The sequence below is a fragment of the Pithys albifrons genome, chromosome Z, assembly GCF_047495875.1.
Source record: "Pithys albifrons albifrons isolate INPA30051 chromosome Z, PitAlb_v1, whole genome shotgun sequence".
NCBI classification, from domain to species: Eukaryota; Metazoa; Chordata; class Aves; order Passeriformes; family Thamnophilidae; genus Pithys; species Pithys albifrons.
In genome coordinates, this window is record NC_092497.1 from 31421549 (window position 1) to 31438114 (window position 16566).

Here is a 16566-nt window from a genome sequence, read left to right on the forward strand (position 1 = left end):
CCCTGTTCCAAACAGAGGCTTCTTTTTCTTTCGGTGCCGTGCCTTTAAACAGCTGTGATGTTGCTCTCCATTCTGGAATGCAGCCGGTGGGTGTGGCTGTCAGTGATGAAGGCTGCAGGTACCAGGTTGCCGGCACAGGGGAAGTCCTACCGGCGCGGGGGGTTCCAGTGCCGGTGTTGGCAGCTGCGGGCAGCAAGCGGCTATCGAGGAAGGAGTCCCCGCCAGCGCTGCAGAGCTTGTGTCTTGCGCACCCGGTGCCGTGGGAACTCGCTCCTGGGACACATGCGCTGTGGACGGCGCACAGTGGATGGGACACGCTTCGCTGGCTCTGCTCCACTGGGGTGGAGTCTCTCCCCTCTCCATGACACAGTCGATGGGCATATCCATCCACGTAGGGGGTGGTGGGGGTGGCGCGGGAACTGATCCGCCCCAGGGGCGGGCTAATTCCTCCCGTACTCCGGCCCCTGCGGGCTGCTGGGGACTCACGCCTTGCGCATGTGCCTTGATTGGTGTGCAGTAGGGAGGGGGGTTGGGCAGTCCTTGCGCCTCGTTGCTGAATGCGCACGCAGCCTCTTTGTTTGGCTCAGCCACGTGGTGACTTTTCGCGGGCTTGGCAATCACGTGGTCTCTTTGTTTTCCTGGCCACGCGGTTTCCAGCCCTGCTGAAATGTCTCCCACGGCAGTTTCTAGCCACAACGGAACGACTCTGGCATACCCACAGGGCGACGGGGAGCGCGGCGGAGGCACGACTCCAGCCCCGAGGTACCCGCAGGGCATTGGCGGCGTCGGCGACGGCGCCGAAGGTGGACGGACAGGGGGAAAGTTGCTTTCCCTCATCTCTCTCTCGGCTGAGGGCACTCCCCAGCATGCCCTCTCGGATTTAGGATATAAATAAAAGTCACTCACGGTTTGGAACGGCTGGATGTTTTCTGTGGCGTGTCTCATGGGGTTCCAGGGTTGCTGCTGAGGTCCGGCCGCTTCTACAGCGGCAGCCGGTGGTACCGGCAGGTAAAAGGTGGGCTCTGGGCTCATTTGCTGTGCATAGGCTGTTTCTTGGTAGTTATAAGGTGGTGCAAAGACAACTTCTTGGCTTTTTGCGGTGACGAACGGTGTGGAAAAGCTTTGATTCCATGGTTGCTGTGATTCCGTCGGATTTTCCGGAGTGGGAGCGGGCGGTGCCGCGTGTGGGTACGGGAATAGCACAGCGCTGGCTTCATGGCTCAGCTCCGGGCTCCGCTCTTGTGGATAGGGCGGCGGCGATGCCAAAGGAAACGGCAGCGGGGGTCCGAAGGGCGGCACGGGCAGGTAAGGGTACCGCGGCCAGGGTCCCGCGGGCAGCGGTGCCCACGGTGGTGCTGAAGGGTGCTCAGGGGAAAAACCGCTCTGCAGAAGCAGGCTTTTTTCCTTTCTCTCCGGTAGCTCGAGGTTTTTACGGGCTCGTTCTACCTCTAACAGCATTTTCCTTACAGCTGTATATGACGGAATAAGCGGCAAAAATTCTTTGGGTGCAGTTTGCGCTAAATTCCACAAATATGCCCAAATATTTTCCCATAATTCTATGGAAAGTGCGCAATTGGCATCTGTTAAGTGCCCCCGACTAAAGCACCAGTCCAAAATTTTTTGTAATGCTTGTCTTTCAATATTTGTTTTTGTAACTTGGACTAATTTTTCAAATTTTTCAAGCAATAAGTTCGTTTTAGTTGAATTGGAATTTCCCGTGTTTCTTTAACTCACCGGTTTGAACGTCGTGGTTCTTTCAGTCCACGTTCTTCCAGCAGCTCTAAAGGCCACTAAAACAAACTCCCAAGTTTACAGGAGACAGAAGCTCTCGGAGGGTTCTCCACCAAGCACCCAAAAAAATTGGGGCACAGCAGCTCTTGGGGTCTACCACTTAAGGTTCTAGGCAGGTCTGCAGATGGTTTCCATGTCCTCAAATCATGTCGGGGCACCAATTGTTGTCAACCAGGCTGTAGTGAGATCGCACACACCAATATGATGTTCAAGCAACTCCCAAGTTTATTCAAAAACACAGGTATATATGACCTTAAGTGACCCCGCTCTAGGTGCGGAGGGCTGACTCCAATTGGTTGAGGCTGGAAACATGTCCTTTTGAGGTGAAAACGAAACTTGTAAGGTGGTCCTTTGGACCTACCTGAATTAGAGGCTGCAACATATCAATTTGCCATGTGTAGTTTCTCTAACTTAGTACTGTTTCTCACCTGATGCATTTATGGCAAAAATAATACATTCCTTTCTCAGTTATTAAGTTGTTATGTTTTCTGTTCTGAAGAACTTTTACCTGATTGTCATTGGCTTTGCCAGCTATGAGTTCTTCTCTGTCTGTTCCTATTTCTCTCAGAGTTCTTCTGCAGCAGGATCTACATTGCTACAATCAAATCACTATTTATTTCACTGCACTGGCATGAGTGCTCTGTGAAACTTCCCTAAGGGCAGAGGAGGAAAACTTAGCCACTCCTGTTCAGAACAGCAAATTACCGCAATATTGGATAACGGTTTCACATGTTACAAAAATGTCTCATTTTTATCATTATACTGAGTGGAATGTAATTATTTTTCATAGTAAACTATTCAGTACACCTGAAAGTGCTGTAAAACTGCAGAAGGAAGGTCACATCTCAAATAATACTATCTTGTAACTACGTACAAATTGCTAAGGTACTTCTCTAAAAATGAGTGACCAAAAATTTAACTTGTATATCAGCATAAAAGAGAGTACATAAACAAGAAGGGTAATATATGGTACTGTACTCTGGATTTGTGCCTCACTGTTGACAAAATACCAGCTTTTTGCCTGTTGCTGAGTACTGCTTGCACAGCATCAAGGCCATTTCTTTTTTCCTACTTTGCCCTCACAGCTCACGGGCTGGGAGTGTGCAGGGACCTGGATGGGGGCACAGCTGACTCAAAATGACCAAAGGGATATTCCATGCTATGTAAATATTCTCACCAATAAACACTGGGTGAAGTAGAAGGAATGGGGGATGTTTGGGGCTATGGCATTTTCCTAGCTCTTGTATGTTTGATGAAGCCTGGCTTTCCAGGAAGTGGGCTGCACACCTGCCTGCCCATGGGAAGCACTGAATAAATTCCTTGTTTTTCTTTGCTTACTTGTACTGCTTTTGTACTAAAGCGTCTTTAGCATTTTCTCACTTTGCTCTTCCAGTTCTCTTCCCAGCGCCACTGAGTGGGGAGCAAGCCACCAGCCATACAGACATTGGCCAGGGACAACTCACCACAGTCACTAACACAATAGGAAGAGAGACAATGATCAGAAAGTTAAAAAGAAGAGATCTGGTACACTAAGCATTGGTACACTAAACTTCAGAAACAGTTTCAACATGCTGATTTAGACAGAGAATAACAATTGTTTCTTTATGAGCATTTGTTATTAATAGTTGATATAGAGGTGAATTAAATACTAATTGCTCTTCTTGCTTGAATGTATGTATTAGTGGTAAGGAACTCCAATTTGGTATTGAAATATCTCAGAATGTACAAGTGAGTGCCAAAATCCAACAAAGCTGTACATGTCTGTGTAAATATGCAGGATATTTTTTAAAACTTAGGTTAGACAAGTTCATAAGTTAGTTGAATGTTAATGGATTTATTATTAACCAATATTATTTCAAGTGTAATTGAAAGGTATGTTTTAACTTCTATTCTTGCAGCTCAAACTACACACACACATATATTTATATATATTTATATTTATGTAAAAAAAAATCAGAAGCAAAACTAGGAAGGAAAGGAATCTATCCCTTTTCTTCCAAAAGAAAAACTTTCTTACATATTCTAAAGGTATTAACTGTGAACATAGAGGAACATTAAGTTTTCCATGTTACTCTTTACTGCTCAACAGAATTAGATTCTTCCTGATAGCATTCTATATTTTTAAACCTTGAAATAAAATAATACCATATCATTAACCATCCACAACCCTAATTTGAAAAATTTACCTCTACACTTTAACATTGAGGATTATAGGAATATGTGGATTAGATTCACACAGGGGTGTGGAGCCAGCAATGAGCAGCAGACAGCAATTCATTCCCCTTTTAACCAGTCCTAAAACCCTCTTACTTTCCCCTAACCACCAACCAATTAATTTGCTTAACACTTGCTGGCTCTGGGACAATGCCCTCATAACCCCCTCTCATCTAACTCAGTCATTAAATAGGTTAGGGTATTTCCCTTATAAATTAGTCCCTTAAGCATTTTCAGTTCTTTTTTTTTTCTGCCAGAGTAGACCATAGTTATTTTATTTCCTATGCAACTGATGGTATTTTCTCTTTAAATATGAAAAAAGGAAATATATATATATATATATATATATATATATATATATATATATATATATATATAATCTCCAGTATTACTGTGAACTGATAAAAATACTTGCACCTGCACAGAAGTAACTCATCAGGGAGAGCTTTGGCATGTCTGAAAAAAGGAGTAATTGAAATATTATGGCACTCCAGTTTTATAAACTAGTGGTTCTGACCCATTTCAAGTACTGCCCTTGGTTCTGTTTTACTCATCTCAGAAGGCAGATAGTAGAAACAGAAATGGTCCATCATAAATGGGAGGTCAAAATAATCACACATTCATCTTGAGCCTTACCTCCTGAGCTTTAGTAAGGAGGAAATTGATGCAATTCTAGGAAGCATCATGGAGCATCACCTACCAGTAGTGCTCACTGAAGTCTCACTGAAAACCTTGCCTGAGTAGCCACAAAACCAGCTAGAACCATTCTAGTAAGCAGGAAAATATGAGCAGACATACATTATGGATGCTAAAAACTACATCAGGTAAAGACAAACTGTGTTGGAGATGTTGGTCGCAATGGCAGATACTGCATCAGCAGTTCTAGTTAATGATCACTATGGGTTTAAACGATCTGTTTGTCTGTAAAGTAGAGTGGTTAAAATAATAAACCCATGAGCTAATCATTAATGGCTTGCATAAAGTAACTTCTAGATGAGAATTCTCATATCATGTGGAAAGGCAACGAATGGAGACATTTTCAAATTAGGAAGAATGACAACAATTAGGGCACTTCTTAAAAAAAAAAAGCAATAGATGACACAACAAAGGCATAAAATACATAGAAGGACAGAGAAAGCATACACATGACTACTTTCTAAACTCTACCAAGAGACCAAAAGAAAAATAAAGTGTGTTTCAAGAGACTAGACAAGATTAATGTCCTCAGAAAATATTCTGTCTACAAATCACAGCAGTCCTCTGCTCACTGTGGCTCATATTGATGACAACAACATGAAGGGAAGTTCAAGAACCAGTCTGATTCTAAGACTTTCTGTGGCAATGTTTAAAGGACAAACTACTTCATTTTTAATGAAGAATTAGAAATCAGGAGGAGAACCATCAAAAAAACATTAGTACTGAATTGTCTCGGCCATTTAACATAAAAATGAGACTACTGGGTAAAAACAAAAAAGTCTGTGAAATCTCACATTCTCCCTGGTAGTGGGTAACAGAGTACATGGAGAGGAGAATTGAATAGCAAATTTTTGCCAGCATGATTTTTTCTGCAATTGCATAAAAATTTTGAAAAAGAACCATTTGGGTGAGGAAAAATATAATCTTAGCAAAATTAAGAAAGAAGGTTAGAAATAGACTGTACAAATATTTTATATTTGAAATGAAGGAAGAAGTAAATGTTTAAGACTAACTGCTAGTGATAAATTGAGAAAATGGCATAAAAACTCCAAAACATTTTTGACATGCAAATTGAATTTTGAAATTGTCACTCTGGTTTCTAGGTAGAGCAATAAAACAGTTTAAAAGATGAATGGTAGGACCATATTAGGTATCATCAGTAGGATTCAGAATTAAGAAGCGAATGTCTAGTTTGCAATATGCAGCAAATATCTTAGAAATGTACTCAATTTTTCCACCTAAAATTTTCTGAATTTAATAAATTGCTGTGTTGCAGTTTGGAATTATAATGTAAATTCTCTCCCCTGTCACTAACTGCCCATGCCAGCAGTTAACAAAAAGAAGTAGTTAACTGCTGATCGCTTAGGTGGGGGCAGGTTGTCTCTTTTGGTTTTGGGGACATTTTTCAATTCTTAGCTCGGCAGAACTCAGGAGCGGGTGTGTGCTGCCGAGGAGGGAAGCTGTTCCTTTTTTTTTCTCCTGCTCCTGCTGCTGGCTACTGCTGGGGCTTCTTGCTGAGCCGCTGCTTTTCTCCTCACCACGGTTGTTCTCCTGGTTCCTGCATCCGGGGTCCCGGCCTCTGCTCCAGTCTCACCGCTGCCTGCAGCATCATGGCCTGCCTGCCCCAGCTGGGGCAGCGACCCAGGAGAGAGAAGTTTGCAGCTGCTTTTCAGGACACGTGGCGGTTCCCCACTTTCAGCTTCCTTTCTTCATTTGGGACAAGAGACACAGAGTTCATCTGGGAACTCACCCTGCTGCCAGCCAGGCTGTGACACTGATACTGCCATAAGTATAACTTTTCTCCCGAAGGAAACTTGTTGTAGTGGGGGTTATTGTTTGGGTTTTTTCTCTGTGGTGTTGGGGAAGCGGTTTGCTCTGGTCTGTTTATAGTTATACCTATACATATATATATATATATATTTATAGCAGTTAGGGACAGTTATCCCTCTTGTATTAAAGTTCCTTTTCTTTGATAAAGAGTGGCGTGATTATTGTGGAGAAGGCTCCCTTCCCCGCTTGTGGGTAAACATTTTGGTTTTTCCCCTCAAACCAAGACATGCTGTTTCTGAATTCAACAAGTAGCAATTTCGCAGTAAATATATCTGCCTAAAATTTAAGCAGTTAAATTTTACAAGTAAAACATTGATAAAATATTTGATAATAGTTTCATTAATTTGTTTCATTAACTATTAAGGAAACACTTTTTATTTCTAGCTACACTTCTCATGCCCCAAAATGAATTTAAGATACCTTGCAACTTGAGTAAACATCCTCTATATTCTGTGCTGAAATCTCCCTGCACAGAACATATCTGCAAAAGTTATTCATTGCTTTTCAAAGCACTATTTACATGTAATATCAACATATATTCATATACTTCTGTCTCAGATAGAAAGAACATATTCAATTCCTCAAAACAGGAATTGCAAACCATCTCAGTATGGATTAAATACTCTAGAAAATAAGTAACTCCATCTTAAAATTGCATATTTAAAAAGAATTATAAAATCTACTTTATACATTTCACCAGTATAATCTTTGTGTATTGACTATCACAAAGTCAAAAAGACAAGAGGAAAGTACGATTATTTGTCAAAATCCCATTTACCTGTGTGTCAGCAGGACCCTGAAGGTAATCCGATTCAATCCCAAATAACTTGGCAGTAACTTTGACCAATCCCAGTTCCATTCAGTACTGGTTGACTGTTGATACATAGAAGAAGCCAGTTAGTTATTCATCAGCATTAGTGTGATTACTACATTAAAGCTCCAGCTGTGATATACAAACCAAGAAGGAGATGGGTCTGGAGCAAGGACTTAGAAAGATAACATCAGTCATATCCACAGCAGAAAGTTTTTATTTCAGTAAGACAGCAATTAGTTTATAAATCACTTAGGTATGTAGCCATTATTTATAGAAAGATAAATCAATTTTTTGAACTGTTATTCTTCCAACTGTTAAAGGCATTGTGCCCAACCACTTTGTCTGAGAGCTTGACTCTTTATCTGAAAAGCAAAATAATTCACAACTTTTAATGTAACAGCAAATTTGCATTTTCTGTTGTCAGCAAAAAGTTTGTCAAGAAAATCTAGGTATAGCAGGAATTCAACACGCAATTTGTATCATTCAATTACAGTGAAGGTTTAGTTGCCTATTGATTTGTAAGGTACTCCAGTCAGCAGATGGCTATTACAAACAGCAGTACATCTACACAATATGAACAAACATAACTCCATATTGCTTATTTAATAAATAGAAGCAATTCAAAATAATAGCAGGCAATGAAAAGACTGCCTATAATATTCTCGTGTTTACAAAACAGGAAATCCTATTGAATAATATTACTTTTCATTGTCAGCAATAGTCAAGTCATTACTAGAATTAAACATTTTTTGGATGAAATTATTGTTGTAATGTTGCAAATGATTTAACTTTCCTAGATTTTAATTAATGGTAACAAGTGGCTAGGTTTCTTTTTACAGATTCTTGATGGTTTGATCTTTAAATCCTCAAAGCTTTGCATTTCTCTGGACTAGCCCTGACAAGTTGCAGTAAACAAGGCTTGAGGGACCTGAGGATTGGACATCTGGGATCTTAAATTTATGGTCCTTCAAAGACATAATGGAGTAACCAGAAGATACAGAGGCTATTAACAAAGACATTACAGCCTGAAAATTGGAAACTCTCTGCTTAAGGAACAATGATAAGAGGGCCAAAGAATGTGAACTAAATCAGCCAATAAAGGATAGAATACTAATTAAGTGAAGAGAGTCTGTAATTTAAAATTAAGTAATCTTAATTTCTTTGTTTGCTAAAATGTATAAATACATGACAAGTCTTGAAAGGGACATAAGGAGCTGGAATTATTTGCTGCCTATCTCTGGCCAAAAAAAAGTAATGCATGGCTTTAATGATTAAAGGCTTTCATTTCTTCATAATGATTTTTCAAAACAAGGGAAATAGATCTAAATAACAGTCAAATATAACTTGTAGTGCATTTTTTTCTTCTTACAGACAGCACCTCCTGGGAGAGCAGAATCAGTGCATTGCTTCCTATTCCTTCATTTTTATTTTATTACTTTCTTCTTACTTAGTTTATTCCCTAATTCTCATCTTTGCCATGCACCTTAAAGTAAAGTAGAAAAACAATAATGAAATACCAAGCAAAATGGGAAATAAGGGTAGCTAAAGAAAGAACAAAATAGTGTGAAAGTGGACAGTGAATGAAGAAGAAATGGTGAACATCTGATAAACAAAAAATAAGGGGGAAAGCATCAACTAAGAGAACAGTACAGGAAGAACACAGGAGAAAACAGGAGACTGTTCTGTGCTCTACACTGAATTAAAAACAGATAAATAAACATGAAGGAAGTACTTGTAAAACCAAGCAGGAGAAAAAGGAGAAGCTAAACAGCCAGTAGCAACAATCACAGAAACAAAGAGGAAAATTTATAAGTAAACCAGATGAACATTTAATCCATCAGAATGATCAGTTCTGTGAAAAATATAAAGAATCAGTTTCTAACAGGTCACTTGAGGAAAGGGAAATAATTTCTTTGTAGCCTTTGTTGATACTGTTGAGGCATTGCATATCCTGGCTTATTAGACAACAGCAGAGCAGAGTAGCAGCACTGACTGAGGTTAAGGTCAGGAAAAATAGATAAAACCAAGAGCAACAGGTTACAAGGACCAGATAGTTATTATTCAAGATTTTTACAGGAAAATAAGAAGGAAGTGGTTAAATTGTTAACAGAAGTTACACACTTCATAGAATCGTCTACTGAAGTAGAGAGTTGGAAGGCAAGAAATTTACTTATCATTAAATGCTAGAGTTGATCTCAAATAGTGGTTCAGTGGTCATTGTTTCAGGAGCAGTAAAATTCACAGAACTATGAATAAGTACTTAGCTAAATTTGACATGATTGGGAAAATTTTGCAAAACTTCAGAAGAAAGTTAAGGAAACTCCTATATGATCATCCAGGGACACTCTGGCAGTTACTCTCCCACAATCAGAACTTTAACAGCTGGGACCAAGGCCACTTTGCAGCAGGCAGCTCCAGTAAGTTGATGGGTTCCCTGCTTGACTCTCCATACACCCCACTCTCATGCAGCCAAACAAGGTTTCCCAAAGCAGTTTCAGATGTCTGGCTTCTTTAAGTAATTTTATCATGGTGCAACAACAAAATAACAGTTCGAGCTGGGTGCCTTCAAGGAGGGACTTTGAATAAAGAACTACCCATGATTTTACACTCTGGCAGTCTAAGGGCTGGATAGCCCTGTGTCTTCCAGTTGAATCAATGGCTCTTGCTTTCTCTGAGTGTCTGGCCATCTGACAGGTCCCCGTGCCCTGGGTTATCCAAAGATACTGGGCCCGTTCACAGCCTCTTGGGGCTTCCACCAATTCCCTGATGCAGAGCTCAATCTGCAGCTCTACACTGACCTATCTCCATTAAATGTATTCCTCAAACAAAAGTCAACCACCCTGCTGTAGAGTGTATTTTTCATATATCAACAAACCATACATAGATTGTTTACCAACAATTATCTTTTGGGAAGCTTCTGAATTAATTTATTTTAAGAAACCATTTACTGAGGAAGCTAAGAGTATGTCTGCACTGCACAGTGCAGACATGCTCTTATAGAGTTATGTAATACATTATGATATGCAATATATACAGTACAACATACACTCTCTGTTTAGAGCTGAAGCACTAGGCAGTATCTTAAAACTGGCCATTTTTAAGAGAAAGTTATTAAAAAATACATAATTAATGCACAGACAAAATATGTTGTGAAACCAGTAGCTTGTTCTGCTCTAGAATTTATAAAAGGATAAAATATAGACTGATGTATTAAAACCATATCTAGTTACAACAGACTTAAAGAAAAAAATTAATTTTAAACTCCCAAGCTTCATAGCAGTTGCCAACCAGTAATAAAAGAATTTAAGAAGAAATACATCCTTTGAGAAGGATAATTGTTCCTTGTCAGTGCTCTGGCATATTCTACAGGCACTGGTAACAGTCTTCACAGAAAACAGGACACTCAGCCATACTGACCACTGCTTTATAAATGAACATTCCCACACTAACAAGTAAATCTGCAATTTTATGGTAAAGGGAACTAAATTATTTAATCATATTATTAAGCCTGGGAAATAGAATCACAGAATAGAATCACAGAACTGCTTGGGTTGGAAAGAACTTTAAAGATCATCTTGCTCCAACCCCTTGCCATGGGCAGGAACACCTTCCAGAACTTCATTGAGCCTGGCCTTGAACACTTCCAGGAATGTGCCATCCACAACTTCTCTGGGCAACCTGTTCCAGTACCTCATCATCCTCACAGGGCAGAATTTCTTCTGAACACCTAATCTAAACCTACTCTCTTTCAGTTTAAAGCCATTCCCCCTTGTCCTTGTCCTTGTCCTTGTAAAAAATCCCTCTCCATCTTTCTTGTAGGCTTCCTTCAGTTGCTGAAGGGCAGCAATTAAGTTACCCTGAAGCCTTCTCATTCCAGTCTGAACAGTTCTAATGCTATCAGCCTTTCTTCATAGAAGAGGTACTCCATTTCTCTAATGATTTTGGTGGTCCTCCTCTGGACTCACTCCAATAGGTCAATGTCCTTCTTGTGCTGAAGACCCGAGAGCTGGATGCAGTACTTCCAGTGAGGTCTCTCTACAGCAGAGTGGAGGGGTAGAATCACCTCCATTGACCTGCTGGACAGACTTCTTTTGATGTAGCCCAGGATATAGTTGGCTTTCTGGGCTGAATATAAGGAAGAAATCCTTTACTGTGTAAGTGACTACCCATTGGAACAGATTGCTCAGAGAGGTTGTGGAATTTCCCTCACTGGACATATTCAGGAACGATCTGGATGCAGTCCTCTGCCACGTGCTCTGGGATGACGCTTCCCAAGCAGGGAGATCAGACCACATGGCCCACTACAGTCCCTTCCAACATTACTCATTCTGTGCTTCTGTGACTTTTTTCAGGTCCCTTCTAACTCAACCATTGTATAATTCTGTAGATTCTATGATTCTATAAACATGTTTCTCTGGAGTGAGAAGCCTTGAGAAGCCCTGTGGAACCGGTCATCATGTCCTTTTTCAGGATATTAACACTTGTTTTGGAACATGACAGTGATAAAGCATTCATTAAACAAGTAAGTGAAAAAAGTAAAATAGTGAAATAGTCCAAACTAGTCAAAACTGGGAAAGGAGATTACAATGTGTATAAGCAGATCTGTGCTTAAAAAAGAAGCCTGTCTACTGCGAGCGAATTTCACACCACTGTAATACCTTTTCTTTCAAATATTGGAATTGAGGGCTGGAATCAAAACTGTAGATGATTTATTAAGAACATATGAGGAATAATGGTATAAGATTTTTTAAAGTATCAAAGTACTACCAGAATCTATGTACTATATACCATTTTGTATAATGAATTGGTCATGGTGTACTTTGGCAGAGGTCTGGGCAACAAGATCTCTTTTCTTTAACTGTTATGCTATCAGGAAACTAAATTCTATAACTAAATTATAACCCTTCACATATTACAATCATGACTTAAGAAAAAATGGAGAAATGGATGCTTTCATGGTTTTGTGTTTTACCACTGCTTAGTCTCACTGTTTTGCAAAATCTTTGTATTTCCAAAGCATGCTTTAACTGTTTGACATTTTTTGCAAAATCTTTGTATTTCCAAAGCATGCTTTAACTGTTTGACATTTTTGTGAAAGACCCATCCGAAAAATTCCAAACGTGCACTTGCAGTTTGTCATGATTTTTCAAAGGACTAAGACTAATCCTATGTACCACTGCACACATATAATAAATGTCATTGCTACGAATAGTCTTTCCTTCACTATACTGAATGCATAACGTTTAAGTAAATGCAAATCACCTCTAAATGCACAAATGGTGATAAATGAAAAGGAAAATAATGGCTTTTTGAACATCATGCTATTGTAGATGGCACCCTCACTAGATTCCTGAGTTAAAATATTTCTTTGCACTTCATCACATGTGCATGCAACGTAATTAATTCTGTTTTCATAAATTCAGTCTCTGTCATTATCATGATCATAATAAGATGGACAGGTAAAAACTATGCTATAAATAGGTTTCATATTTTCACAAACCTGATTGAATACTTTTGCACAAGATTGTCTGTACACCTGGAAAGGGTTGAAGATAGGCTGCTCCTCTCTGCCTTTCAGCATCAAAGACAGGCATTGACTGGATGTAACACCATCTTGAGATGAATTTTCACAAGACAGCTGCTCTTTCAAATATTCCTTTTGTGACAAAAAGAAACCACAAAACAGTATAGGCCACATAGCTTTCTAAGTGAAATTTTAAGCATAACTTTACAGTATGCTTGATAGAAGTTCCTTACAATACTGTAGGGAATACAAAATCTCTAACAAAATTGCCATTTTAAAACAAACAAGAAATAACCCCCAAGAATATCTAACTGAAACAAATCAGAATAATCTAAGCCATTGTTTTGAAACTGTCACCAAATTATGTGTTTAAGTTCTCATTTAATATATATATGTTAGATATACATTGAAGTGAACAAAAAACGTTTATGACTTTCTGTTAAACTTTTTGGACAACATTCAATAGTTACTACATGACTGTGAATCAATTGTTTCATGAACATGTTCTAAACAGTTATTTAAACATAGGAAATAAATATTCTCCCACTCTTCTCTTCAAAGCTATTTTTAACTATTTAAGCACTCAAAGACTAGAAGTAATTTATTATTTATATAGTAATTTTAGAAACTATTCTGTAACCGAAGCATGATTATTTTGGACACAATCTTTTCTGCTTTCACTTCTCGAACTACTAAGGAAGTAAATCATCACTGCATGCCAATACAGTGTTTTGATTAAATAGAATCATTTTATAAAGAGCTAGATAATGCTGGAAGAGCTACCCTGATTTAAATATTGTTATTAAAATGAAGTCCATAATGATTGGAATGCCACAACATTGAGCACATATTCAAGGTGGGTCTTCAATAAGATGGGATCAAATGCTTCTCTGATTTGCAGTGCTACTGAGAAGAAAGAACGTGTAAACTGCCTACTAAGGCACTTTGTGACCCTCAGTGGTCTTTCTAAAGAATTTCATTATTCCTTTAAACTTATCCAACTGTGGCCTGGCCTGAAAGGCACAAATTCCCTTTCAATCCACACAGATTGTAGCTGTTTCTCCCTTCTGTTGGCACTAGCATATGCTGTGAAACTAGTCAGAAAAAAAGAAAAAGTTTCATTCTGATAAACGAGCCCTACAATTTCTAGCATAAGTAAAAAGGTGGGGTTTAGGAGTGGAAAAGCTCAAGGGAAAGAGAAAGATCTCTCTCTCTCTGCTGCTTGCAGTCAAATGTTAGGACTGACCAAGACTAACAAAATCATCTCAGTGTATTAAAAAAAAAACAAATGAAAAATACCCTAAATGAAAACAAACAAACAAACAAAAACAAATAAAAAGAAAAAAACTAGCTTTTTTTGGTCTAAAACAATATCATAAACCAGCTGTGAAAACACACTCTAAATATCTTACCCATATTTTTTCAGCCTTCAAAAACATCTGGGTTTTTTCACCATTCATTCATGACTTGATGCCATAACAAAGATTTTATAGTCATGATTGAAGAAGTTATTTAAAAGCAATTTCTATAAATTTATCAGATTTTCATAAACATACTAGCTTCCATGTACATATTTTCACAAAATCTGTAGAGAGCACCAAAGCAATTCAGTATTCTGGACATCACAGAGTCAGCAGAAGTAGATCGTGTCAGTTTTTCAGAGGTGATACTGGAAATAGCTGTCCATGCTTGCTAGGGTTCAAACAATTCAACTGACATACAGCCTATCTCCCACTACAGGCATTTTGCTGTCTTTGAGATACTTCATGAAGAGACATATTCAATGGTAAATATGAGAAATAAATAAATGGGTTTTTCCAAGCAAATGAATTAACCAAAAGTTACAAACAAAAAAGGGGAAATGCATGCATTTTAAAGGGGTTTTTCTTTGTCTTACTAACCTATAGGCGTATTGTGGTAATGTACAGTTGGGAATCAGGTACTTTGAAATAAATGGAAATGAAGTAAACCCCACCACCACCTGGCAACCGTAGAAGGAGCCATCTTAATGAAGACCCTGCATCTTAACATAACATAACCAATTAGAGGCAAGGGAACACCCTTATCTATGCCCTTATGTAGATGGAGTGGGATTTAGGAGGCTTTAAAGGAGGGAAATTTGATTTTGGAGGTGTTCTTTGGGGATTGGATTTGGCCAGAGCACGCAAACACATGTTTGTAAGTAACCCTTTCTGATTGTTATTTTTCTTTGCTTCACAGACTTCGTTATCTTTGCAAAAATTCAATAAATAGAAATTTTTTCTCACAGTAAATATACTACTTTGAGATCTCTGTTAGTATATTGTAGGCTTGGAAAACACGTGAACTGACTAGGCATGAAACCAAGTAGATAGAATGTTGTTGAGCCTGACAGTTCAGAAGATTTTTCTCTTTGGCTGCCATTAGTAAAAAATGCTTTTTAAAATTATTATTATTTTTAATAGACACATTAAGGACTGCAGGCTGTTTTGAGTACTACAGAATCTATTATAAATTTATAACACCATATCACTATTTTCAAATACAGTCTCCAAGAATCCATATCCCTTTATACCTGCTTTTCTAAGGAATATTATTAATGATTACAATTTTCTGTCTCATTGTTTTGTTCTCTGCTCACACAAAATTACTAAGCAGTGGAGCATAAAGATCTCTAAACTAATTTTAAGAAGACAATCCCTTTACAGTTCAAGGAGTCTTAAACAAAACTGTGGACCTTTGTACAGACAATCAAGTCTATTTACTGGTAGTCAGGCACATTAAACATAATTTAAGTTTTGAAAAAGAATATTGAAAAGTGCATTATCATAATACCATGCTAAGCATTAAAATGTTTTGTAATGGTTTCAAAGGCAATTAAAAGTAATACAGTTAGGTCCTTCAGTGAGTCAATATGGTTAGGAACTATTTTCCTTTTTTTTAAAGAAAAATAACATTTTTTCCCACTGAGAAATGTTCTATATTTAACAACCTCTTACTTGCTGCAGAAATTCAAGGAGAGACACCTGGGATGTCAAAAGTCAGGCTGAAGTCCCTTTTCCACCAAATTCTCCCAGCCTCTTACCTCCTATTGGAGCTGCTCCACTTCATGTAAATAACCAAATACTCACAGGAGTCAGATCTTGGATCAGGGTCTCCAAAACCCAGTATGTGTATCCTATTAGTTTAACTAGAGTATGTTTCTAATTTTGACCCTAAAAGTTACAGAATGCATTTTTACAGAAATTTCTATGTGGTGAAACAACTCGGGCAGGGGAAAAGGAAGGAGTTCCATGTTGGTAGCTAATGATCTAGAGGTTTGGGGAGTTAGTTTGGATGTGGGAGAAGCAGATTCAATTCCCTGCTCTAAACCAGGAAGAAAAAAGATTTGAGCCTGCATATCCTCTCCCCTAGGAGATCATCCTGACTACTGGATTACATGCTATGTTCAGAAGTCTTGCTCATCATCTTTTCCTTACTCAGTTATACGTAAGTGTAATCCTGAATGTGCTTCAGGTGAAAAGGTTTTGTTTATTACAGTAATAATTTTCACTTCACTTCCCAAACCAGTTAATTGTTTCAGATGAAACTTGAAAAGATTCTGTTCTGTATTAATGTTAGGTTGCCATCTCTACATACATACTTATATTGCTTCTAACACTTGCAAATGCAGATGTATAAAGGTTGTTTTTAAGCCTATACTTCGGAACCGAACAGT

At 38.6% G+C, this 16566-nt stretch overlaps 1 protein-coding gene across 4 annotated transcripts in view; it reads right to left on the reverse strand.

Moving 5' to 3' along the window:
• Positions 1-16566, reverse strand: part of KIAA0825 (KIAA0825 ortholog) — a 291172-nt gene that overhangs the window by 135357 nt on the left and 139249 nt on the right. For 3 of the 4 annotated variants that reach the window (XM_071581646.1, XM_071581644.1, XM_071581643.1), the window contains exons 18-19: positions 12846-13001; positions 7310-7404 (exon numbers count right to left, since the gene is read on the reverse strand). In XM_071581646.1, coding sequence (XP_071437747.1) covers positions 7310-7404; positions 12846-13001 — 251 coding nt within the window. Of the gene's footprint in view, positions 1-1458; positions 1968-7309; positions 7405-12845; positions 13002-16566 lie in introns of those variants that run through there. The other variant, XM_071581645.1, reaches the window with a different exon arrangement.